The following is a 22,166-nucleotide window of genomic DNA, read 5'->3' as shown; positions in this document are numbered from 1 at the left end:
AGTTAGACATTTGGGTGTGCACAATGCCAAGCTGAGGCTCCTGACAAGTCACAATGAATTCTTTTCTTCCTTTAGATACGATGGTCTTGCGCAGAGTTTGGCAGCATTGCCACTGGACCTTTCACAGGGCGTGAGATCAAGCAAGCAGTACCTCCAGGACACATTCCCACGTATGTGGCAAATAGGCTTTCCTGACTAAACTTTTCTCAAAAGCCCAGTACCAGCACTGTAATGACTACTCCATTGATTTATTTCCTTTCTTTTTCTTCTCAAACAGGCTGCTCAGTTCCAGCTTCCTTTGTGGTAAGATTAGTTTTTTGGGGGGTGTCTTACATGGGTTATCCAATATTTGATCCAGGTTTGGCACACTAATTGGGCCAACTGTGACAAAGTCAAGGTATTTACACTTGAAGAAGATGTTTCCACTATACTAACAATCATATTTTCTTTGTCTTCAGTGCAAGGTTACCCCAGTTCACGGTAAGTCTGTCTAGAAGTACACATTTCAACTCTAAGGATATAAATGCATTCTGAAGGACTATTATCTGACACACAACCATTCTCTTTTCACAGTGAATCTCATTTGTAATGGAGTTGATAGGTGGGTGAAATGCCGTTTTGTTCAATGTTGATTCTGTCTAGGTAAAATTCGTTAACACAGTGTAATTAAGGGGACATTGGATTTCAATTTATTGTGCTTGTTCCACAGTTCAAAACTTGAGCAAATCCTGTCAGCTGGCAATTCCTCGGCAGCCCTGTGCAATTTCACCATCACAGAACATGCCTGTTCCTCTGTAAGATTCCTTTTTAAACTCCAAAAACAGAACATGGATTTTGCCCCATCATGGTCCTGAGACAAATCTCCATGAGCTCTGACAAAATGGCTGTATTCTTTGTCAATTTTCTTTTTCAAGGCTCCCTATCTCACATCCAGCAACTTGGTCACACTGCTGAACTGCACACTGAAAAGCCAAAACATATACCCAGTAGAAGTCTGGAAGCTTTTCTTCCAAAAAGCCTCTGCTGTACTGGACCAGGCCCTTGAGACATTTGCTAACATGGTAAGTACAAAATCACATTTTCACAATATTGCCATTTCCCTGCGTGAAGTTTGGGTCCAGCTACAATTATTTTTCTGCCAATTCAAGGCCGGCAACAACACCTACCCGACCTCATCAAATGTGCTCGAGGCTCTTGGAGAAGTGAGAATTGACAACTTCAGCCAGGCACAACTACAGAGTGAGGAGTTCATTACCAGCTGGTTCAAGACAAAGATCCGTTCGTTTCTGGCCGTTCCATCTTTCAACTTCCTATTTTGCCTTAGCCCCAAAAACTTCAGCTGCCAGACATACCAGACTGTGTAAGTAAATATGAGACATATTGCTCTATTCTGCAAACTTGCAGTTGACTAGAAGTTTAGATGTTGAAAGCTTTCTCTCAAATGTAGCATTCAGGCATTTGGAAGCCAAAAGGCATCCATGGACAGAGACACACAGCAAGCAGTCTTCACTCACTTCATCAAACCGTTCTTGTCAAGAAATGACTCAACAGGTAAAAGGAGAAACTCAAGCTCACTTTGGTTTTTCCATGACAACATGTGGTATATTACCCTGTCAATAACTTTCTTCCTTTTTCTGCAGATCCTGGCTGTGTCTCATCTATCACAGGGAGCCAAGCGTGGCTAAAGGCAAACCTTGGCAACTTCTCTGATTTTGCAACTGTGCAGGACTTGGAAGCCTTCAATCCTAATTTGTCCGCGGTGAGTGCCAACTGCAGATGTACATCTTCCTGTAAACGGAATTCTTTTACCCAGAACATTTCCATGACTGCTGTCTGATATTATGCTGGTTCTCTTTTGTAGGCTGAATTGTTGTCAGTCCTCAGTCCTTCTCAGGTGGCACAGCTGGTACTGAGTTTGGGAGCCTCCAATAACACAGATTTGATTGATCGTGTGTTTGAGCGACTGCAAGAGGGCAACGCTCTAAAAAATGTGGATGGATTCCTCACACAACTGAAAGCCAATGGACAGGTATGCTAGGCTTCTAAAAGGGTGATTGAGGAAAATCCTGGTGTTTTATTCCAGCAGGATAAGACAGAATAAGACATTTGCTAAAGCGCTACACAAGTCTGCAAGGAGTCTGTCATAGAAAAGAATTGATTGCAGCCTTTGTGCCATGTTGTATGAGTACATTTGCAATATGCAGTCTCTGTATTGCTTAGCTTCTTTTCCACCTCAATTTCACAGATGCCAATTTTCCAGCCTGTTGTGAGAGATCGGATCATGAATGCGACCTTCATCGTCATCAGTCCACATTTCTCCACTTTCACAACAAACGACTATGAACTTTGGTTCCATGTGAAACTGATTCCTATCCTTGCCAGTTTTACTCCAGAAATGCTCATAAACACAACCACAAACATCCGCTGCATGAACTACCAAGTCATGTGAGTAGTTTTCTTGGAGCAATCAAGATTTTGTTGCAAATGAAAATGACAATAGTGACAAAGAACAGCATGAGAACGTTTTCTTTCAACTGTTGCAGTGTGAGTGGGTTGGCTTTAGTTATCCAGGAGATGCCACTGTACAGACGGCAAGAGATCACACATGGTCTGCTGGGCTACCTAAGAAATGCTGAAAACGCCATCAATGAGCCAGGTAGGGCAGACATAGGGTGCGTTATGTGCTTTCCAGTGTGAAATGTCTTGAAAAGCACTCAGACAAAAAACTTAAATTCTTTCATCTCTACTAGTCGCAAATCTTGCTAAATTGAGCACATCCTAACTTTTGTCTGCATGCCTTAGCTTGCAGGCAACAAAATGAGAGTGATGCCCAATGGGTTAAAGCAAATCTGGGTCCATTCGTCCAATATACAGCGTACTCTGACCTCAAAGACTTCAACATCTCTACGGTAAGCCCTACATTGCACTTCTAGTCCTCCCTTAAGAACAGGAAAACAAAATTGTAGACTTAAGAAGGCAAACACAAGAGTTTATTTTGCCATATCAAAAATACAAGAAAATCATAGAGCACACTTTCTTTGGTTGCAAACTCTAATCCTTTACCCATAGCATTGGTCATTACTGCTGTCTGATATTACGTTGATTCCCTGTTCTAGGCTGGATTGTTGTCAACGCTCAATCCCTCTGAGGTGGCACAGCTGCTACTGAGCTCTGGAGCCTCAAATAACACAGATTTTATTGACCTTGTGTTTAAAAAACTTGAAGAGGGCAACGCTCTAAAAAATGTGGATGAATTCCTGACACAACTGACAGCCAATGGACAGGTAGGCTAACCTCCTAAAAGGGTGAAGGAGGACAATGCGGATATTTGATTCCAGAAGTAAACACAGAATAAAACATCGGTCTCAACCGCTACATCCATTGTTGGCTATTGTATCTTAGAAAACAAATGGTTACAGCCTTTGTACCATGTTGTATGGGTGTACTTCCAACATGCAATCTCACCTTTGCTTATGTCTTTTTACACTTTAATATGACAGACCCCACATTTCCAGCCTGTTGTGAGAGATCGGATCATGAATGCGACCTTCATCGTCATCAGTCCACATTTCTCCACTTTCACAACAAACGACTATGAACTTTGGTTCCATGTGAAACTGATTCCTATCCTTGCCAGTTTTACTCCAGAAATGCTCATAAACACAACCACAAACATCAGCTGCACAAACTACCAAGTCATGTGAGTAGTTTTCTTGGAGAAATCAAGATTTTGTTATAACAGAAAATGACAATAGTGACAAAGAACAGCATGAGAACGTTTTCTTTCAACTGTTGCAGCGTGAGTGGGTTGGCTTTAGTTATCCAGAAGATGCCACTGTACAGACGGCAAGAGATCACACATGGTCTGCTGGGCTACCTAAGAAATGCTGAAAATGCCATCAATGAGCCAGGTAGGGCAGACATAGGGTGCGTTATGTGCTTTCCAGTGTGAAATGTCTTGAAAAGCACTCAGACAAAAAACTTGCCCACAAATTCTTTCATGTCTCGCTGTCAAAAACCTTCCTAAATTTGAGCACATCCTAACTTTTGTTTGCATGCCTTAGCTTGCAGGCAACAAAATGAGAGTGATGCCCAATGGGTTAAAGCAAATCTGGGTCCATTCGTCCAATATACATCATACTCTGACCTCAAAGACTTCAACATCTCTACGGTAAGCCCTACATTGCACTTCTAGTCCTCCCTTAAGAACAGGAAAACAAAATTGTAGACTTAAGAAGACAAACACAGGAGTTTATTTTGCCATATCAAAAATACAAGCAAATCATAGAGCACACTTTCTTTGGTTGCAAACTCTAATCCTTTACCCATAGCATTGGTCATTACTGCTGTCTGATATAATGTTGATTCCCTGTTGTAGGCTGGATTGTTGTCAACGCTCAATCCCTCTGAGGTGGCACAGCTGCTACTGAGCTCTGGAGCCTCAAATAACACAGATTTTATTGATCTTGTGTTTGAACAACTTGAAGAGGGCAACGCTCTAAAAAATGTGGATGAATTCCTGACACAGCTGACAGCCAATGGACAGGTAGGCTAGCCTCCTAAAAGGGTGAAGGAGGACAATGTGGATATTTGATTCCAGAAGTAAACACAGAATAAAACATCGGTCTCAACCGCTACATCCATTGTTGGCTATTGTATCTTAGAAAACAAATGGTTACAGCCTTTGTACCATGTTGTATGGGTGTACTTCCAACATGCAATCTCACCTTTGCTTATGTCTTTTTCCACTTTAATATGACAGACCCCACATTTCCAGCCTGTTGTGAGAGATCGGATCATGAATGCGACCTTCATCGTCATCAGTCCACATTTCTCCACTTTCACGACAAACGACTATGAACTTTGGTTCCATGTGAAACTGATTCCTATCCTTGCCAGTTTTACTCCAGAAATGCTCATAAACACAACCACAAACATCAGCTGCACAAACTACCAAGTCATGTGAGTAGCTTTCTTGGAGCAATCAAGATTTTGTTATAACAGAAAATGACAATAGTGACAAAGAACAGCATGAGAACGTTTTCTTTCAACTGTTGCAGCGTGAGTGGGTTGGCTTTAGTTATCCAGAAGATGCCACTGTACAGACGGCAAGAGATCACACATGGTCTGCTGGGCTACCTAAGAAATGCTGAAAATGCCATCAATGAGCCAGGTAGGGCAGACATAGGGTGCGGTATGTGCTTTCCAGTGTGAAATGTCTTGAAAAGCACTCAGACAAAAAACTTAAATTCTTTCATCTCTACCAGTCACAAACCTTGCTAAATTGAGCACATCCTAACTTTTGTCTGCATGCCTTAGCTTGCAGGCAACAAAATGAGAGTGATGCCCAATGGGTTAAAGCAAATCTGGGTCCATTTGTCCAATATACATCATACTCTGACCTCAAAGACTTCAACATCTCTACGGTAAGCTTTACTCTTATTACTCTTCCTGTCTTTCTTGAGAATAGCAAAGTAAATTTCTGGAAATTATACAAAAGACATGCATTTCATGAATTCTACTTTTTTGTATCCATAGCTGGCAGTTCTGGACGTTCTTTCACCATCGCAGAAGGCTGATCTAATCCTAGATCCAAACAGTGGTGCTTTAAACGATGCACATGTTGTAAGGGAGGTGTTGACAAGCTTGACAGAGCCCAGTGATTATGAGCAGCTCAACCAATTCTTCCAGGCCTTTGCAAACATCAACAAGCAGGTGAATTCTCATTGGTAACCTTACCTCAGCGCAAACATCAACAAATGTTAACAGTGTTCTTTCATAAACCTGCTCAAGTGTTTAACTCAAAATGATCCATTTCTGATATGCTTCATGCCTTGAGGCATCCCTGCTGTGCAGAAGTACAAAGATTTAGTTTAGATAAGCTCCCCCTCATCTCCGCATTTCCACAAAGACTACAGAACTTCCTCTCTGACCTTATTATGATCCCCTTCTCTTTTCAGAGAAATGTCACCCTCATCCAAAATCCAGATGTGCGAGACACCATTTTGAACCTGACCTTGACAGCCCTTGCTCCTCAGCTTAAAGACTTTCAGCCAGAAGACTATCAACAGTGGTTCCAGGTTTATTTGGTTCCTGTGATGCCGAGCATCCTTCCTAGCAGCTTGCGGGTGATCCCCAGTAACATCAGCTGTGAATCCTACCAGGCTGTGTAAGATATTTCTGATATCCACAGTTAGACATTTGGGTGTGCACAATGCCAAGCTGAGGCTCCTGACAAGTCACAATGAATTCTTTTCTTCCTTTAGATACGATGGTCTTGCGCAGAGTTTGGCAGCATTGCCACTGGACCTTTCACAGGGCGTGAGATCAAGCAAGCAGTACCTCCAGGACACATTCCCACGTATGTGGCAAATAGGCTTTCCTGACTAAACTTTTCTCAAAAGCCCAGTACCAGCACTGTAATGACTACTCCATTGATTTATTTCCTTTCTTTTTCTTCTCAAACAGGCTGCTCAGTTCCAGCTTCCTTTGTGGTAAGATTAGTTTTTTGGGGGGTGTCTTACATGGGTTATCCAATATTTGATCCAGGTTTGGCACACTAATTGGGCCAACTGTGACAAAGTCAAGGTATTTACACTTGAAGAAGATGTTTCCACTATACTAACAATCATATTTTCTTTGTCTTCAGTGCAAGGTTACCCCAGTTCACGGTAAGTCTGTCTAGAAGTACACATTTCAACTCTAAGGATATAAATGCATTCTGAAGGACTATTATCTGACACACAACCATTCTCTTTTCACAGTGAATCTCATTTGTAATGGAGTTGATAGGTGGGTGAAATGCCGTTTTGTTCAATGTTGATTCTGTCTAGGTAAAATTCGTTAACACAGTGTAATTAAGGGGACATTGGATTTCAATTTATTGTGCTTGTTCCACAGTTCAAAACTTGAGCAAATCCTGTCAGCTGGCAATTCCTCGGCAGCCCTGTGCAATTTCACCATCACAGAACATGCCTGTTCCTCTGTAAGATTCCTTTTTAAACTCCAAAAACAGAACATGGATTTTGCCCCATTATGGTCCTGAGACAAATCTCCATGAGCTCTGACAAAATGGCTGTATTCTTTGTCAATTTTCTTTTTCAAGGCTCCCTATCTCACATCCAGCAACTTGGTCACACTGCTGAACTGCACACTGAAAAGCCAAAACATATACCCAGTAGAAGTCTGGAAGCTTTTCTTCCAAAAAGCCTCTGCTGTACTGGACCAGGCCCTTGAGACATTTGCTAACATGGTAAGTACAAAATCACATTTTCACAATATTGCCGTTTCCCTGCGTGAAGTTTGGGTCCAGCTACAATTATTTTTCTGCCAATTCAAGGCCGGCAACAACACCTACCCGACCTCATCAAATGTGCTCGAGGCTCTTGGAGAAGTGAGAATTGACAACTTCAGCCAGGCACAACTACAGAGTGAGGAGTTCATTACCAGCTGGTTCAAGACAAAGATCCGTTCGTTTCTGGCCGTTCCATCTTTCAACTTCCTATTTTGCCTTAGCCCCAAAAACTTCAGCTGCCAGACATACCAGACTGTGTAAGTAAATATGAGACATATTGCTCTATTCTGCAAACTTGCAGTTGACTAGAAGTTTAGATGTTGAAAGCTTTCTCTCAAATGTAGCATTCAGGCATTTGGAAGCCAAAAGGCATCCATGGACAGAGACACACAGCAAGCAGTCTTCACTCACTTCATCAAACCGTTCTTGTCAAGAAATGACTCAACAGGTAAAAGGAGAAACTCAAGCTCACTTTGGTTTTTCCATGACAACATGTGGTATATTACCCTGTCAATAACTTTCTTCCTTTTTCTGCAGATCCTGGCTGTGTCTCATCTATCACAGGGAGCCAAGCGTGGCTAAAGGCAAACCTTGGCGACTTCTCTGATTTTGCAACTGTGCAGGACTTGGAAGCCTTCAATCCTAATTTGTCCGCGGTGAGTGCCAACTGCAGATGTACATCTTCCTGTAAACGGAATTCTTTTACCCAGAACATTTCCATGACTGCTGTCTGATATTATGCTGGTTCTCTTTTGTAGGCTGAATTGTTGTCAGTCCTCAGTCCTTCTCAGGTGGCACAGCTGGTACTGAGTTTGGGAGCCTCCAATAACACAGATTTGATTGATCGTGTGTTTGAGCGACTGCAAGAGGGCAACGCTCTAAAAAATGTGGATGGATTCCTCACACAACTGAAAGCCAATGGACAGGTATGCTAGGCTTCTAAAAGGGTGATTGAGGAAAATCCTGGTGTTTTATTCCAGCAGGATAAGACAGAATAAGACATTTGCTAAAGCGCTACACAAGTCTTCAAGGAGTCTGTCATAGAAAAGAATTGATTGCAGCCTTTGTGCCATGTTGTATGAGTACATTTGCAATATGCAGTCTCTGTATTGCTTAGCTTCTTTTCCACCTCAATTTCACAGATGCCAATTTTCCAGCCTGTTGTGAGAGATCGGATCATGAATGCGACCTTCATCGTCATCAGTCCACATTTCTCCACTTTCACAACAAACGACTATGAACTTTGGTTCCATGTGAAACTGATTCCTATCCTTGCCAGTTTTACTCCAGAAATGCTCATAAACACAACCACAAACATCCGCTGCATGAACTACCAAGTCATGTGAGTAGTTTTCTTGGAGCAATCAAGATTTTGTTGCAAATGAAAATGACAATAGTGACAAAGAACAGCATGAGAACGTTTTCTTTCAACTGTTGCAGTGTGAGTGGGTTGGCTTTAGTTATCCAGGAGATGCCACTGTACAGACGGCAAGAGATCACACATGGTCTGCTGGGCTACCTAAGAAATGCTGAAAACGCCATCAATGAGCCAGGTAGGGCAGACATAGGGTGCGTTATGTGCTTTCCAGTGTGAAATGTCTTGAAAAGCACTCAGACAAAAAACTTAAATTCTTTCATCTCTACTAGTCGCAAATCTTGCTAAATTGAGCACATCCTAACTTTTGTCTGCATGCCTTAGCTTGCAGGCAACAAAATGAGAGTGATGCCCAATGGGTTAAAGCAAATCTGGGTCCATTCGTCCAATATACAGCGTACTCTGACCTCAAAGACTTCAACATCTCTACGGTAAGCCCTACATTGCACTTCTAGTCCTCCCTTAAGAACAGGAAAACAAAATTGTAGACTTAAGAAGGCAAACACAAGAGTTTATTTTGCCATATCAAAAATACAAGAAAATCATAGAGCACACTTTCTTTGGTTGCAAACTCTAATCCTTTACCCATAGCATTGGTCATTACTGCTGTCTGATATTACGTTGATTCCCTGTTCTAGGCTGGATTGTTGTCAACGCTCAATCCCTCTGAGGTGGCACAGCTGCTACTGAGCTCTGGAGCCTCAAATAACACAGATTTTATTGACCTTGTGTTTAAAAAACTTGAAGAGGGCAACGCTCTAAAAAATGTGGATGAATTCCTGACACAACTGACAGCCAATGGACAGGTAGGCTAACCTCCTAAAAGGGTGAAGGAGGACAATGCGGATATTTGATTCCAGAAGTAAACACAGAATAAAACATCGGTCTCAACCGCTACATCCATTGTTGGCTATTGTATCTTAGAAAACAAATGGTTACAGCCTTTGTACCATGTTGTATGGGTGTACTTCCAACATGCAATCTCACCTTTGCTTATGTCTTTTTACACTTTAATATGACAGACCCCACATTTCCAGCCTGTTGTGAGAGATCGGATCATGAATGCGACCTTCATCGTCATCAGTCCACATTTCTCCACTTTCACAACAAACGACTATGAACTTTGGTTCCATGTGAAACTGATTCCTATCCTTGCCAGTTTTACTCCAGAAATGCTCATAAACACAACCACAAACATCAGCTGCACAAACTACCAAGTCATGTGAGTAGTTTTCTTGGAGAAATCAAGATTTTGTTATAACAGAAAATGACAATAGTGACAAAGAACAGCATGAGAACGTTTTCTTTCAACTGTTGCAGCGTGAGTGGGTTGGCTTTAGTTATCCAGAAGATGCCACTGTACAGACGGCAAGAGATCACACATGGTCTGCTGGGCTACCTAAGAAATGCTGAAAATGCCATCAATGAGCCAGGTAGGGCAGACATAGGGTGCGTTATGTGCTTTCCAGTGTGAAATGTCTTGAAAAGCACTCAGACAAAAAACTTGCCCACAAATTCTTTCATGTCTCGCTGTCAAAAACCTTCCTAAATTTGAGCACATCCTAACTTTTGTTTGCATGCCTTAGCTTGCAGGCAACAAAATGAGAGTGATGCCCAATGGGTTAAAGCAAATCTGGGTCCATTCGTCCAATATACATCATACTCTGACCTCAAAGACTTCAACATCTCTACGGTAAGCCCTACATTGCACTTCTAGTCCTCCCTTAAGAACAGGAAAACAAAATTGTAGACTTAAGAAGACAAACACAGGAGTTTATTTTGCCATATCAAAAATACAAGCAAATCATAGAGCACACTTTCTTTGGTTGCAAACTCTAATCCTTTACCCATAGCATTGGTCATTACTGCTGTCTGATATAATGTTGATTCCCTGTTGTAGGCTGGATTGTTGTCAACGCTCAATCCCTCTGAGGTGGCACAGCTGCTACTGAGCTCTGGAGCCTCAAATAACACAGATTTTATTGATCTTGTGTTTGAACAACTTGAAGAGGGCAACGCTCTAAAAAATGTGGATGAATTCCTGACACAGCTGACAGCCAATGGACAGGTAGGCTAGCCTCCTAAAAGGGTGAAGGAGGACAATGTGGATATTTGATTCCAGAAGTAAACACAGAATAAAACATCGGTCTCAACCGCTACATCCATTGTTGGCTATTGTATCTTAGAAAACAAATGGTTACAGCCTTTGTACCATGTTGTATGGGTGTACTTCCAACATGCAATCTCACCTTTGCTTATGTCTTTTTCCACTTTAATATGACAGACCCCACATTTCCAGCCTGTTGTGAGAGATCGGATCATGAATGCGACCTTCATCGTCATCAGTCCACATTTCTCCACTTTCACGACAAACGACTATGAACTTTGGTTCCATGTGAAACTGATTCCTATCCTTGCCAGTTTTACTCCAGAAATGCTCATAAACACAACCACAAACATCAGCTGCACAAACTACCAAGTCATGTGAGTAGCTTTCTTGGAGCAATCAAGATTTTGTTATAACAGAAAATGACAATAGTGACAAAGAACAGCATGAGAACGTTTTCTTTCAACTGTTGCAGCGTGAGTGGGTTGGCTTTAGTTATCCAGAAGATGCCACTGTACAGACGGCAAGAGATCACACATGGTCTGCTGGGCTACCTAAGAAATGCTGAAAATGCCATCAATGAGCCAGGTAGGGCAGACATAGGGTGCGGTATGTGCTTTCCAGTGTGAAATGTCTTGAAAAGCACTCAGACAAAAAACTTAAATTCTTTCATCTCTACCAGTCACAAACCTTGCTAAATTGAGCACATCCTAACTTTTGTCTGCATGCCTTAGCTTGCAGGCAACAAAATGAGAGTGATGCCCAATGGGTTAAAGCAAATCTGGGTCCATTTGTCCAATATACATCATACTCTGACCTCAAAGACTTCAACATCTCTACGGTAAGCTTTACTCTTATTACTCTTCCTGTCTTTCTTGAGAATAGCAAAGTAAATTTCTGGAAATTATACAAAAGACATGCATTTCATGAATTCTACTTTTTTGTATCCATAGCTGGCAGTTCTGGACGTTCTTTCACCATCGCAGAAGGCTGATCTAATCCTAGATCCAAACAGTGGTGCTTTAAACGATGCACATGTTGTAAGGGAGGTGTTGACAAGCTTGACAGAGCCCAGTGATTATGAGCAGCTCAACCAATTCTTCCAGGCCTTTGCAAACATCAACAAGCAGGTGAATTCTCATTGGTAACCTTACCTCAGCGCAAACATCAACAAATGTTAACAGTGTTCTTTCATAAACCTGCTCAAGTGTTTAACTCAAAATGATCCATTTCTGATATGCTTCATGCCTTGAGGCATCCCTGCTGTGCAGAAGTACAAAGATTTAGTTTAGATAAGCTCCCCCTCATCTCCGCATTTCCACAAAGACTACAGAACTTCCTCTCTGACCTTATTATGATCCCCTTCTCTTTTCAGAGAAATGTCACCCTCATCCAAAATCCAGATGTGCGAGACACCATTTTGAACCTGACCTTGACAGCCCTTGCTCCTCAGCTTAAAGACTTTCAGCCAGAAGACTATCAACAGTGGTTCCAGGTTTATTTGGTTCCTGTGATGCCGAGCATCCTTCCTAGCAGCTTGCGGGTGATCCCCAGTAACATCAGCTGTGAATCCTACCAGGCTGTGTAAGATATTTCTGATATCCACAGTTAGACATTTGGGTGTGCACAATGCCAAGCTGAGGCTCCTGACAAGTCACAATGAATTCTTTTCTTCCTTTAGATACGATGGTCTTGCGCAGAGTTTGGCAGCATTGCCACTGGACCTTTCACAGGGCGTGAGATCAAGCAAGCAGTACCTCCAGGACACATTCCCACGTATGTGGCAAATAGACTTTCCTGACTAAACTTTTCTCAAAAGCCCAGTACCAGCACTGTAATGACTACTCCATTGATTTATTTCCTTTCTTTTTCTTCTCAAACAGGCTGCTCAGTTCCAGCTTCCTTTGTGGTAAGATTAGTTTTTTGGGGGGTGTCTTACATGGGTTATCCAATATTTGATCCAGGTTTGGCACACTAATTGGGCCAACTGTGACAAAGTCAAGGTATTTACACTTGAAGAAGATGTTTCCACTATACTAACAATCATATTTTCTTTGTCTTCAGTGCAAGGTTACCCCAGTTCACGGTAAGTCTGTCTAGAAGTACACATTTCAACTCTAAGGATATAAATGCATTCTGAAGGACTATTATCTGACACACAACCATTCTCTTTTCACAGTGAATCTCATTTGTAATGGAGTTGATAGGTGGGTGAAATGCCGTTTTGTTCAATGTTGATTCTGTCTAGGTAAAATTCGTTAACACAGTGTAATTAAGGGGACATTGGATTTCAATTTATTGTGCTTGTTCCACAGTTCAAAACTTGAGCAAATCCTGTCAGCTGGCAATTCCTCGGCAGCCCTGTGCAATTTCACCATCACAGAACATGCCTGTTCCTCTGTAAGATTCCTTTTTAAACTCCAAAAACAGAACATGGATTTTGCCCCATTATGGTCCTGAGACAAATCTCCATGAGCTCTGACAAAATGGCTGTATTCTTTGTCAATTTTCTTTTTCAAGGCTCCCTATCTCACATCCAGCAACTTGGTCACACTGCTGAACTGCACACTGAAAAGCCAAAACATATACCCAGTAGAAGTCTGGAAGCTTTTCTTCCAAAAAGCCTCTGCTGTACTGGACCAGGCCCTTGAGACATTTGCTAACATGGTAAGTACAAAATCACATTTTCACAATATTGCCGTTTCCCTGCGTGAAGTTTGGGTCCAGCTACAATTATTTTTCTGCCAATTCAAGGCCGGCAACAACACCTACCCGACCTCATCAAATGTGCTCGAGGCTCTTGGAGAAGTGAGAATTGACAACTTCAGCCAGGCACAACTACAGAGTGAGGAGTTCATTACCAGCTGGTTCAAGACAAAGATCCGTTCGTTTCTGGCCGTTCCATCTTTCAACTTCCTATTTTGCCTTAGCCCCAAAAACTTCAGCTGCCAGACATACCAGACTGTGTAAGTAAATATGAGACATATTGCTCTATTCTGCAAACTTGCAGTTGACTAGAAGTTTAGATGTTGAAAGCTTTCTCTCAAATGTAGCATTCAGGCATTTGGAAGCCAAAAGGCATCCATGGACAGAGACACACAGCAAGCAGTCTTCACTCACTTCATCAAACCGTTCTTGTCAAGAAATGACTCAACAGGTAAAAGGAGAAACTCAAGCTCACTTTGGTTTTTCCATGACAACATGTGGTATATTACCCTGTCAATAACTTTCTTCCTTTTTCTGCAGATCCTGGCTGTGTCTCATCTATCACAGGGAGCCAAGCGTGGCTAAAGGCAAACCTTGGCGACTTCTCTGATTTTGCAACTGTGCAGGACTTGGAAGCCTTCAATCCTAATTTGTCCGCGGTGAGTGCCAACTGCAGATGTACATCTTCCTGTAAACGGAATTCTTTTACCCAGAACATTTCCATGACTGCTGTCTGATATTATGCTGGTTCTCTTTTGTAGGCTGAATTGTTGTCAGTCCTCAGTCCTTCTCAGGTGGCACAGCTGGTACTGAGTTTGGGAGCCTCCAATAACACAGATTTGATTGATCGTGTGTTTGAGCGACTGCAAGAGGGCAACGCTCTAAAAAATGTGGATGGATTCCTCACACAACTGAAAGCCAATGGACAGGTATGCTAGGCTTCTAAAAGGGTGATTGAGGAAAATCCTGGTGTTTTATTCCAGCAGGATAAGACAGAATAAGACATTTGCTAAAGCGCTACACAAGTCTTCAAGGAGTCTGTCATAGAAAAGAATTGATTGCAGCCTTTGTGCCATGTTGTATGAGTACATTTGCAATATGCAGTCTCTGTATTGCTTAGCTTCTTTTCCACCTCAATTTCACAGATGCCAATTTTCCAGCCTGTTGTGAGAGATCGGATCATGAATGCGACCTTCATCGTCATCAGTCCACATTTCTCCACTTTCACAACAAACGACTATGAACTTTGGTTCCATGTGAAACTGATTCCTATCCTTGCCAGTTTTACTCCAGAAATGCTCATAAACACAACCACAAACATCCGCTGCATGAACTACCAAGTCATGTGAGTAGTTTTCTTGGAGCAATCAAGATTTTGTTGCAAATGAAAATGACAATAGTGACAAAGAACAGCATGAGAACGTTTTCTTTCAACTGTTGCAGTGTGAGTGGGTTGGCTTTAGTTATCCAGGAGATGCCACTGTACAGACGGCAAGAGATCACACATGGTCTGCTGGGCTACCTAAGAAATGCTGAAAATGCCATCAATGAGCCAGGTAGGGCAGACATAGGGTGCGTTATGTGCTTTCCAGTGTGAAATGTCTTGAAAAGCACTCAGACAAAAAGCTTAAATTCTTTCATCTCTACTAGTCGCAAATCTTGCTAAATTGAGCACATCCTAACTTTTGTCTGCATGCCTTAGCTTGCAGGCAACAAAATGAGAGTGATGCCCAATGGGTTAAAGCAAATCTGGGTCCATTCGTCCAATATACAGCGTACTCTGACCTCAAAGACTTCAACATCTCTACGGTAAGCCCTACATTGCACTTCTAGTCCTCCCTTAAGAACAGGAAAACAAAATTGTAGACTTAAGAAGACAAACACAGGAGTTTATTTTGCCATATCAAAAATACAAGCAAATCATAGAGCACACTTTCTTTGGTTGCAAACTCTAATCCTTTACCCATAGCATTGGTCATTACTGCTGTCTGATATTACGTTGATTCCCTGTTCTAGGCTGGATTGTTGTCAACGCTCAATCCCTCTGAGGTGGCACAGCTGCTACTGAGCTCTGGAGCCTCAAATAACACAGATTTTATTGATCTTGTGTTTAAAAAACTTGAAGAGGGCAACGCTCTAAAAAATGTGGATGAATTCCTGACACAACTGACAGCCAATGGACAGGTAGGCTAGCCTCCTAAAAGGGTGAAGGAGGACAATGCGGATATTTGATTCCAGAAGTAAACACAGAATAAAACATCAGTCTCAACCGCTACATCCATTGTTGGCTATTGTATCTTAGAAAACAAATGGTTACAGCCTTTGTACCATGTTGTATGGGTGTACTTCCAACATGCAATCTCACCTTTGCTTATGTCTTTTTACACTTTAATATGACAGACCCCACATTTCCAGCCTGTTGTGAGAGATCGGATCATGAATGCGACCTTCATCGTCATCAGTCCACATTTCTCCACTTTCACAACAAACGACTATGAACTTTGGTTCCATGTGAAACTGATTCCTATCCTTGCCAGTTTTACTCCAGAAATGCTCATAAACACAACCACAAACATCAGCTGCACAAACTACCAAGTCATGTGAGTAGTTTTCTTGGAGAAATCAAGATTTTGTTATAACAGAAAATGACAATAGTGACAAAGAACAGCATGAGAACGTTTTCTTTCAACTGTTGCAGCGTGAGTGGGTTGGCTTTAGTTATCCAGAAGATGCCACTGTACAGACGGCAAGAGATCACACATGGTCTGCTGGGCTACCTAAGAAATGCTGAAAATGCCATCAATGACCCAGGTAGGGCAGACATAGGGTGCGTTATGTGCTTTCCAGTGTGAAATGTCTTGAAAAGCACTCAGACAAAAAACTTGCCCACAAATTCTTTCATGTCTCGCTGTCAAAAACCTTCCTAAATTTGAGCACATCCTAACTTTTGTTTGCATGCCTTAGCTTGCAGGCAACAAAATGAGAGTGATGCCCAATGGGTTAAAGCAAATCTGGGTCCATTCGTCCAATATACATCATACTCTGACCTCAAAGACTTCAACATCTCTACGGTAAGCCCTACATTGCACTTCTAGTCCTCCCTTAAGAACAGGAAAACAAAATTGTAGACTTAAGAAGGCAAACACAGGAGTTTATTTTGCCATATCAAAAATACAAGCAAATCATAGAGCACACTTTCTTTGGTTGCAAACTCTAATCCTTTACCCATAGCATTGGTCATTACTGCTGTCTAATATTATGTTGATTCCCTGTTGTAGGCTGGATTGTTGTCAACGCTCAATCCCTCTGAGGTGGCACAGCTGCTACTGAGCTCTGGAGCCTCAAATAACACAGATTTTATTGATCTTGTGTTTGAACAACTTGAAGAGGGCAACGCTCTAAAAAATGTGGATGAATTCCTGACACAGCTGACAGCCAATGGACAGGTAGGCTAGCCTCCTAAAAGGGTGAAGGAGGACAATGTGGATATTTGATTCCAGAAGTAAACACAGAATAAAACATCGGTCTCAACCGCTACATCCATTGTTGGCTATTGTATCTTAGAAAACAAATGGTTACAGCCTTTGTACCATGTTGTATGGGTGTACTTCCAACATGCAATCTCACCTTTGCTTATGTCTTTTTACACTTTAATATGACAGACCCCACATTTCCAGCCTGTTGTGAGAGATCGGATCATGAATGCGACCTTCATCGTCATCAGTCCACATTTCTCCACTTTCACGACAAACGACTATGAACTTTGGTTCCATGTGAAACTGATTCCTATCCTTGCCAGTTTTACTCCAGAAATGCTCATAAACACAACCACAAACATCAGCTGCACAAACTACCAAGTCATGTGAGTAGCTTTCTTGGAGAAATCAAGATTTTGTTATAACAGAAAATGACAATAGTGACAAAGAACAGCATGAGAACGTTTTCTTTCAACTGTTGCAGCGTGAGTGGGTTGGCTTTAGTTATCCAGAAGATGCCACTGTACAGACGGCAAGAGATCACACATGGTCTGCTGGGCTACCTAAGAAATGCTGAAAATGCCATCAATGAGCCAGGTAGGGCAGACATAGGGTGCGGTATGTGCTTTCCAGTGTGAAATGTCTTGAAAAGCACTCAGACAAAAAACTTAAATTCTTTCATCTCTACCAGTCACAAACCTTGCTAAATTGAGCACATCCTAACTTTTGTCTGCATGCCTTAGCTTGCAGGCAACAAAATGAGAGTGATGCCCAATGGGTTAAAGCAAATCTGGGTCCATTTGTCCAATATACATCATACTCTGACCTCAAAGACTTCAACGTCTCTACGGTAAGCTTTACTCTTATTACTCTTCCTGTCTTTCTTGAGAATAGCAAAGTAAATTTCTGGAAATTATACAAAAGACATGCATTTCATGAATTCTACTTTTTTGTATCCATAGCTGGCAGTTCTGGACGTTCTTTCACCATCGCAGAAGGCTGATCTAATCCTAGATCCAAAGAGTGGTGCTTTAAACGATGCACATGTTGTAAGGGAGGTGTTGACAAGCTTGACAGAGCCCAGTGATTATGAGCAGCTCAACCAATTCTTCCAGGCCTTTGCAAACATCAACAAGCAGGTGAATTCTCATTGGTAACCTTACCTCAGCGCAAACATCAACAAATGTTAACAGTGTTCTTTCATAAACCTGCTCAAGTGTTTAACTCAAAATGATCCATTTCTGATATGCTTCATGCCTTGAGGCATCCCTGCTGTACAGAAGTACAAAGATTTAGTTTAGATAAGCTCCCCCTCATCTCCGCATTTCCACAAAGACTTCAGAACTTCCTCTCTGACCTTATTATGATCCCCTTCTCTTTTCAGAGAAATGTCACCCTCATCCAAAATCCAGATGTGCGAGACACCATTTTGAACCTGACCTTGACAGCCCTTGCTCCTCAGCTTAAAGACTTTCAGCCAGAAGACTATCAACAGTGGTTCCAGGTTTATTTGGTTCCTGTGATGCCGAGCATCCTTCCTAGCAGCTTGCGGGTGATCCCCAGTAACATCAGCTGTGAATCCTACCAGGCTGTGTAAGATATTTCTGATATCCACAGTTAGACATTTGGGTGTGCACAATGCCAAGCTGAGGCTCCTGACAAGTCACAATGAATTCTTTTCTTCCTTTAGATACGATGGTCTTGCGCAGAGTTTGGCAGCATTGCCACTGGACCTTTCACAGGGCGTGAGATCAAGCAAGCAGTACCTCCAGGACACATTCCCACGTATGTGGCAAATAGACTTTCCTGACTAAACTTTTCTCAAAAGCCCAGTACCAGCACTGTAATGACTACTCCATTGATTTATTTCCTTTCTTTTTCTTCTCAAACAGGCTGCTCAGTTCCAGCTTCCTTTGTGGTAAGATTAGTTTTTTGGGGGGTGTCTTACATGGGTTATCCAATATTTGATCCAGGTTTGGCACACTAATTGGGCCAACTGTGACAAAGTCAAGGTATTTACACTTGAAGAAGATGTTTCCACTATACTAACAATCATATTTTCTTTGTCTTCAGTGCAAGGTTACCCCAGTTCACGGTAAGTCTGTCTAGAAGTACACATTTCAACTCTAAGGATATAAATGCATTCTGAAGGACTATTATCTGACACACAACCATTCTCTTTTCACAGTGAATCTCATTTGTAATGGAGTTGATAGGTGGGTGAAATGCCGTTTTGTTCAATGTTGATTCTGTCTAGGTAAAATTCGTTAACACAGTGTAATTAAGGGGACATTGGATTTCAATTTATTGTGCTTGTTCCACAGTTCAAAACTTGAGCAAATCCTGTCAGCTGGCAATTCCTCGGCAGCCCTGTGCAATTTCACCATCACAGAACATGCCTGTTCCTCTGTAAGATTCCTTTTTAAACTCCAAAAACAGAACATGGATTTTGCCCCATTATGGTCCTGAGACAAATCTCCATGAGCTCTGACAAAATGGCTGTATTCTTTGTCAATTTTCTTTTTCAAGGCTCCCCATCTCACATCCAGCAACTTGGTCACACTGCTGAACTGCACACTGAAAAGCCAAAACATATACCCAGTAGAAGTCTGGAAGCTTTTCTTCCAAAAAGCCTCTGCTGTACTGGACCAGGCCCTTGAGACATTTGCTAACATGGTAAGTACAAAATCACATTTTCACAATATTGCCGTTTCCCTGCGTGAAGTTTGGGTCCAGCTACAATTATTTTTCTGCCAATTCAAGGCCGGCAACAACACCTACCCGACCTCGTCAAATGTGCTCGAGGCTCTTGGAGAAGTGAGAATTGACAACTTCAGCCAGGCACAACTACAGAGTGAGGAGTTCATTACCAGCTGGTTCAAGACAAAGATCCGTCCGTTTCTGGCCGTTCCATCTTTCAACTTCCTATTTTGCCTTAGCCCCAAAAACTTCAGCTGCCAGACATACCAGACTGTGTAAGTAAATATGAGACATATTGCTCTATTCTGCAAACTTGCAGTTGACTAGAAGTTTAGATGTTGAAAGCTTTCTCTCAAATGTAGCATTCAGGCATTTGGAAGCCAAAAGGCATCCATGGACAGAGACACACAGCAAGCAGTCTTCACTCACTTCATCAAACCGTTCTTGTCAAGAAATGACTCAACAGGTAAAAGGAGAAACTCAAGCTCACTTTGGTTTTTCCATGACAACATGTGGTATATTACCCTGTCAATAACTTTCTTGCTTTTTCTGCAGATCCTGGCTGTGTCTCATCTATCACAGGGAGCCAAGCGTGGCTAAAGGCAAACCTTGGCGACTTCTCTGATTTTGCAACTGTGCAGGACTTGGAAGCCTTCAATCCTAATTTGTCCACGGTGAGTGCCAACTGCAGATGTACATCTTCCTGTAAACGGAATTCTTTTACCCAGAACATTTCCATGACTGCTGTCTGATATTATGCTGGTTCTCTTTTGTAGGCTGAATTGTTGTCAGTCCTCAGTCCTTCTCAGGTGGCACAGCTGGTACTGAGTTTGGGAGCCTCAAATAACACAGATTTTATTGATCGTGTGTTTGAGCGACTGCAAGAGGGCAACGCTCTAAAAAATGTGGATGGATTCCTCACACAACTGACAGCCAATGAACAGGTATGCTAGGCTTCTAAAAGGGTGATTGAGGAAAATCCTGGTGTTTTATTCCAGCAGGATAAGACAGAATAAGACATTTGCTAAAGCGCTACACAAGTCTTCAAGGAGTCTGTCATAGAAAAGAATTGATTGCAGCCTTTGTGCCATGTTGTATGAGTACATTTGCAATATGCAGTCTCTGTATTGCTTAGCTTCTTTTCCACCTCAATTTCACAGATGCCAATTTTCCAGCCTGTTGTGAGAGATCGGATCATGAATGCGACCTTCATCGTCATCAGTCCACATTTCTCCACTTTCACAACAAACGACTATGAACTTTGGTTCCATGTGAAACTGATTCCTATCCTTGCCAGTTTTACTCCAGAAATGCTCATAAACACAACCACAAACATCAGCTGCATGAACTACCAAGTCATGTGAGTAGTTTTCTTGGAGCAATCAAGATTTTGTTGCAAATGAAAATGACAATAGTGACAAAGAACAGCATGAGAACGTTTTCTTTCAACTGTTGCAGTGTGAGTGGGTTGGCTTTAGTTATCCAGGAGATGCCACTGTACAGACGGCAAGAGATCACACATGGTCTGCTGGGCTACCTAAGAAATGCTGAAAATGCCATCAATGACCCAGGTAGGGCAGACATAGGGTGCGTTATGTGCTTTCCAGTGTGAAATGTCTTGAAAAGCACTCAGACAAAAAACTTAAATTCTTTCATCTCTACTAGTCGCAAATCTTGCTAAATTGAGCACATCCTAACTTTTGTCTGCATGCCTTAGCTTGCAGGCAACAAAATGAGAGTGATGCCCAATGGGTTAAAGCAAATCTGGGTCCATTCGTCCAATATACATCATACTCTGACCTCAAAGACTTCAACATCTCTACGGTAAGCCCTACATTGCACTTCTAGTCCTCCCTTAAGAACAGGAAAACAAAATTGTAGACTTAAGAAGACAAACACAGGAGTTTATTTTGCCATATCAAAAATACAAGCAAATCATAGAGCACACTTTCTTTGGTTGCAAACTCTAATCCTTTACCCATAGCATTGGTCATTACTGCTGTCTGATATTACGTTGATTCCCTGTTCTAGGCTGGATTGTTGTCAACGCTCAATCCCTCTGAGGTGGCACAGCTGCTACTGAGCTCTGGAGCCTCAAATAACACAGATTTTATTGATCTTGTGTTTAAACAACTTGAAGAGGGCAACGCTCTAAAAAATGTGGATGAATTCCTGACACAACTGACAGCCAATGGACAGGTAGGCTAGCCTCCTAAAAGGGTGAAGGAGGACAATGCGGATATTTGATTCCAGAAGTAAACACAGAATAAGACATTGGTCTCAACCGCTACATCCATTGTTGGCTATTGTATCTTAGAAAACAAATGGTTACAGCCTTTGTACCATGTTGTATGGGTGTACTTCCAACATGCAATCTCACCTTTGCTCATGTCTTTCTACACTTTAATATGACAGACCCCACATTTCCAGCCTGTTGTGAGAGATCGGGTCATGAATGCGACCTTCATCATCATCAGTCCACATTTCTCCACTTTCACGACAAACGAC

The 22,166-nt window shown here is 42.0% G+C and overlaps 1 protein-coding gene across 1 annotated transcript in view; it reads left to right on the top strand.

Moving 5' to 3' along the window:
* Positions 1-21,285, top strand: part of LOC146365529 (uncharacterized) — a 28,425-nt gene extending 7,140 nt beyond the window's left edge. Inside the window, exons 23-103 of the mRNA XM_084914693.1 lie at positions 76-170; positions 278-303; positions 459-480; positions 574-601; positions 710-794; positions 915-1,061; positions 1,149-1,360; positions 1,448-1,551; positions 1,641-1,759; positions 1,862-2,029; positions 2,246-2,445; positions 2,544-2,656; positions 2,803-2,909; positions 3,117-3,284; positions 3,501-3,700; positions 3,799-3,911; positions 4,065-4,171; positions 4,379-4,546; positions 4,763-4,962; positions 5,061-5,173; positions 5,320-5,426; positions 5,539-5,715; positions 5,961-6,169; positions 6,267-6,361; positions 6,469-6,494; positions 6,650-6,671; positions 6,765-6,792; positions 6,901-6,985; positions 7,106-7,252; positions 7,340-7,551; positions 7,639-7,742; positions 7,832-7,950; positions 8,053-8,220; positions 8,437-8,636; positions 8,735-8,847; positions 8,994-9,100; positions 9,308-9,475; positions 9,692-9,891; positions 9,990-10,102; positions 10,256-10,362; positions 10,570-10,737; positions 10,954-11,153; positions 11,252-11,364; positions 11,511-11,617; positions 11,730-11,906; positions 12,152-12,360; positions 12,458-12,552; positions 12,660-12,685; positions 12,841-12,862; positions 12,956-12,983; positions 13,092-13,176; positions 13,297-13,443; positions 13,531-13,742; positions 13,830-13,933; positions 14,023-14,141; positions 14,244-14,411; positions 14,628-14,827; positions 14,926-15,038; positions 15,185-15,291; positions 15,499-15,666; positions 15,883-16,082; positions 16,181-16,293; positions 16,447-16,553; positions 16,761-16,928; positions 17,145-17,344; positions 17,443-17,555; positions 17,702-17,808; positions 17,921-18,097; positions 18,343-18,551; positions 18,649-18,743; positions 18,851-18,876; positions 19,032-19,053; positions 19,147-19,174; positions 19,283-19,367; positions 19,488-19,634; positions 19,722-19,933; positions 20,021-20,124; positions 20,214-20,332; positions 20,435-20,602; positions 20,819-21,018; positions 21,117-21,285. Of these exons, the coding sequence (XP_084770819.1) occupies positions 76-170; positions 278-303; positions 459-480; positions 574-601; positions 710-794; positions 915-1,061; positions 1,149-1,360; positions 1,448-1,551; positions 1,641-1,759; positions 1,862-2,029; positions 2,246-2,445; positions 2,544-2,656; positions 2,803-2,909; positions 3,117-3,284; positions 3,501-3,700; positions 3,799-3,911; positions 4,065-4,171; positions 4,379-4,546; positions 4,763-4,962; positions 5,061-5,173; positions 5,320-5,426; positions 5,539-5,715; positions 5,961-6,169; positions 6,267-6,361; positions 6,469-6,494; positions 6,650-6,671; positions 6,765-6,792; positions 6,901-6,985; positions 7,106-7,252; positions 7,340-7,551; positions 7,639-7,742; positions 7,832-7,950; positions 8,053-8,220; positions 8,437-8,636; positions 8,735-8,847; positions 8,994-9,100; positions 9,308-9,475; positions 9,692-9,891; positions 9,990-10,102; positions 10,256-10,362; positions 10,570-10,737; positions 10,954-11,153; positions 11,252-11,364; positions 11,511-11,617; positions 11,730-11,906; positions 12,152-12,360; positions 12,458-12,552; positions 12,660-12,685; positions 12,841-12,862; positions 12,956-12,983; positions 13,092-13,176; positions 13,297-13,443; positions 13,531-13,742; positions 13,830-13,933; positions 14,023-14,141; positions 14,244-14,411; positions 14,628-14,827; positions 14,926-15,038; positions 15,185-15,291; positions 15,499-15,666; positions 15,883-16,082; positions 16,181-16,293; positions 16,447-16,553; positions 16,761-16,928; positions 17,145-17,344; positions 17,443-17,555; positions 17,702-17,808; positions 17,921-18,097; positions 18,343-18,551; positions 18,649-18,743; positions 18,851-18,876; positions 19,032-19,053; positions 19,147-19,174; positions 19,283-19,367; positions 19,488-19,634; positions 19,722-19,933; positions 20,021-20,124; positions 20,214-20,332; positions 20,435-20,602; positions 20,819-21,018; positions 21,117-21,270 (10,324 nt within the window). The 3' untranslated portion in view covers positions 21,271-21,285. The remainder of the gene's footprint in view (positions 1-75; positions 171-277; positions 304-458; positions 481-573; positions 602-709; positions 795-914; positions 1,062-1,148; positions 1,361-1,447; positions 1,552-1,640; positions 1,760-1,861; positions 2,030-2,245; positions 2,446-2,543; positions 2,657-2,802; positions 2,910-3,116; positions 3,285-3,500; positions 3,701-3,798; positions 3,912-4,064; positions 4,172-4,378; positions 4,547-4,762; positions 4,963-5,060; positions 5,174-5,319; positions 5,427-5,538; positions 5,716-5,960; positions 6,170-6,266; positions 6,362-6,468; positions 6,495-6,649; positions 6,672-6,764; positions 6,793-6,900; positions 6,986-7,105; positions 7,253-7,339; positions 7,552-7,638; positions 7,743-7,831; positions 7,951-8,052; positions 8,221-8,436; positions 8,637-8,734; positions 8,848-8,993; positions 9,101-9,307; positions 9,476-9,691; positions 9,892-9,989; positions 10,103-10,255; positions 10,363-10,569; positions 10,738-10,953; positions 11,154-11,251; positions 11,365-11,510; positions 11,618-11,729; positions 11,907-12,151; positions 12,361-12,457; positions 12,553-12,659; positions 12,686-12,840; positions 12,863-12,955; positions 12,984-13,091; positions 13,177-13,296; positions 13,444-13,530; positions 13,743-13,829; positions 13,934-14,022; positions 14,142-14,243; positions 14,412-14,627; positions 14,828-14,925; positions 15,039-15,184; positions 15,292-15,498; positions 15,667-15,882; positions 16,083-16,180; positions 16,294-16,446; positions 16,554-16,760; positions 16,929-17,144; positions 17,345-17,442; positions 17,556-17,701; positions 17,809-17,920; positions 18,098-18,342; positions 18,552-18,648; positions 18,744-18,850; positions 18,877-19,031; positions 19,054-19,146; positions 19,175-19,282; positions 19,368-19,487; positions 19,635-19,721; positions 19,934-20,020; positions 20,125-20,213; positions 20,333-20,434; positions 20,603-20,818; positions 21,019-21,116) is intronic.
* Positions 21,286-22,166: the final 881 nt, after the last annotated feature.

This window comes from Perissodus microlepis, chromosome 19, assembly GCF_051167445.1.
Source record: "Perissodus microlepis isolate ML-2025 ecotype Zambia chromosome 19, ASM5116744v1, whole genome shotgun sequence".
Taxonomy (NCBI): Eukaryota; Metazoa; Chordata; class Actinopteri; order Cichliformes; family Cichlidae; genus Perissodus; species Perissodus microlepis.
This window is presented reverse-complemented; position numbering and strand designations above follow the sequence as displayed.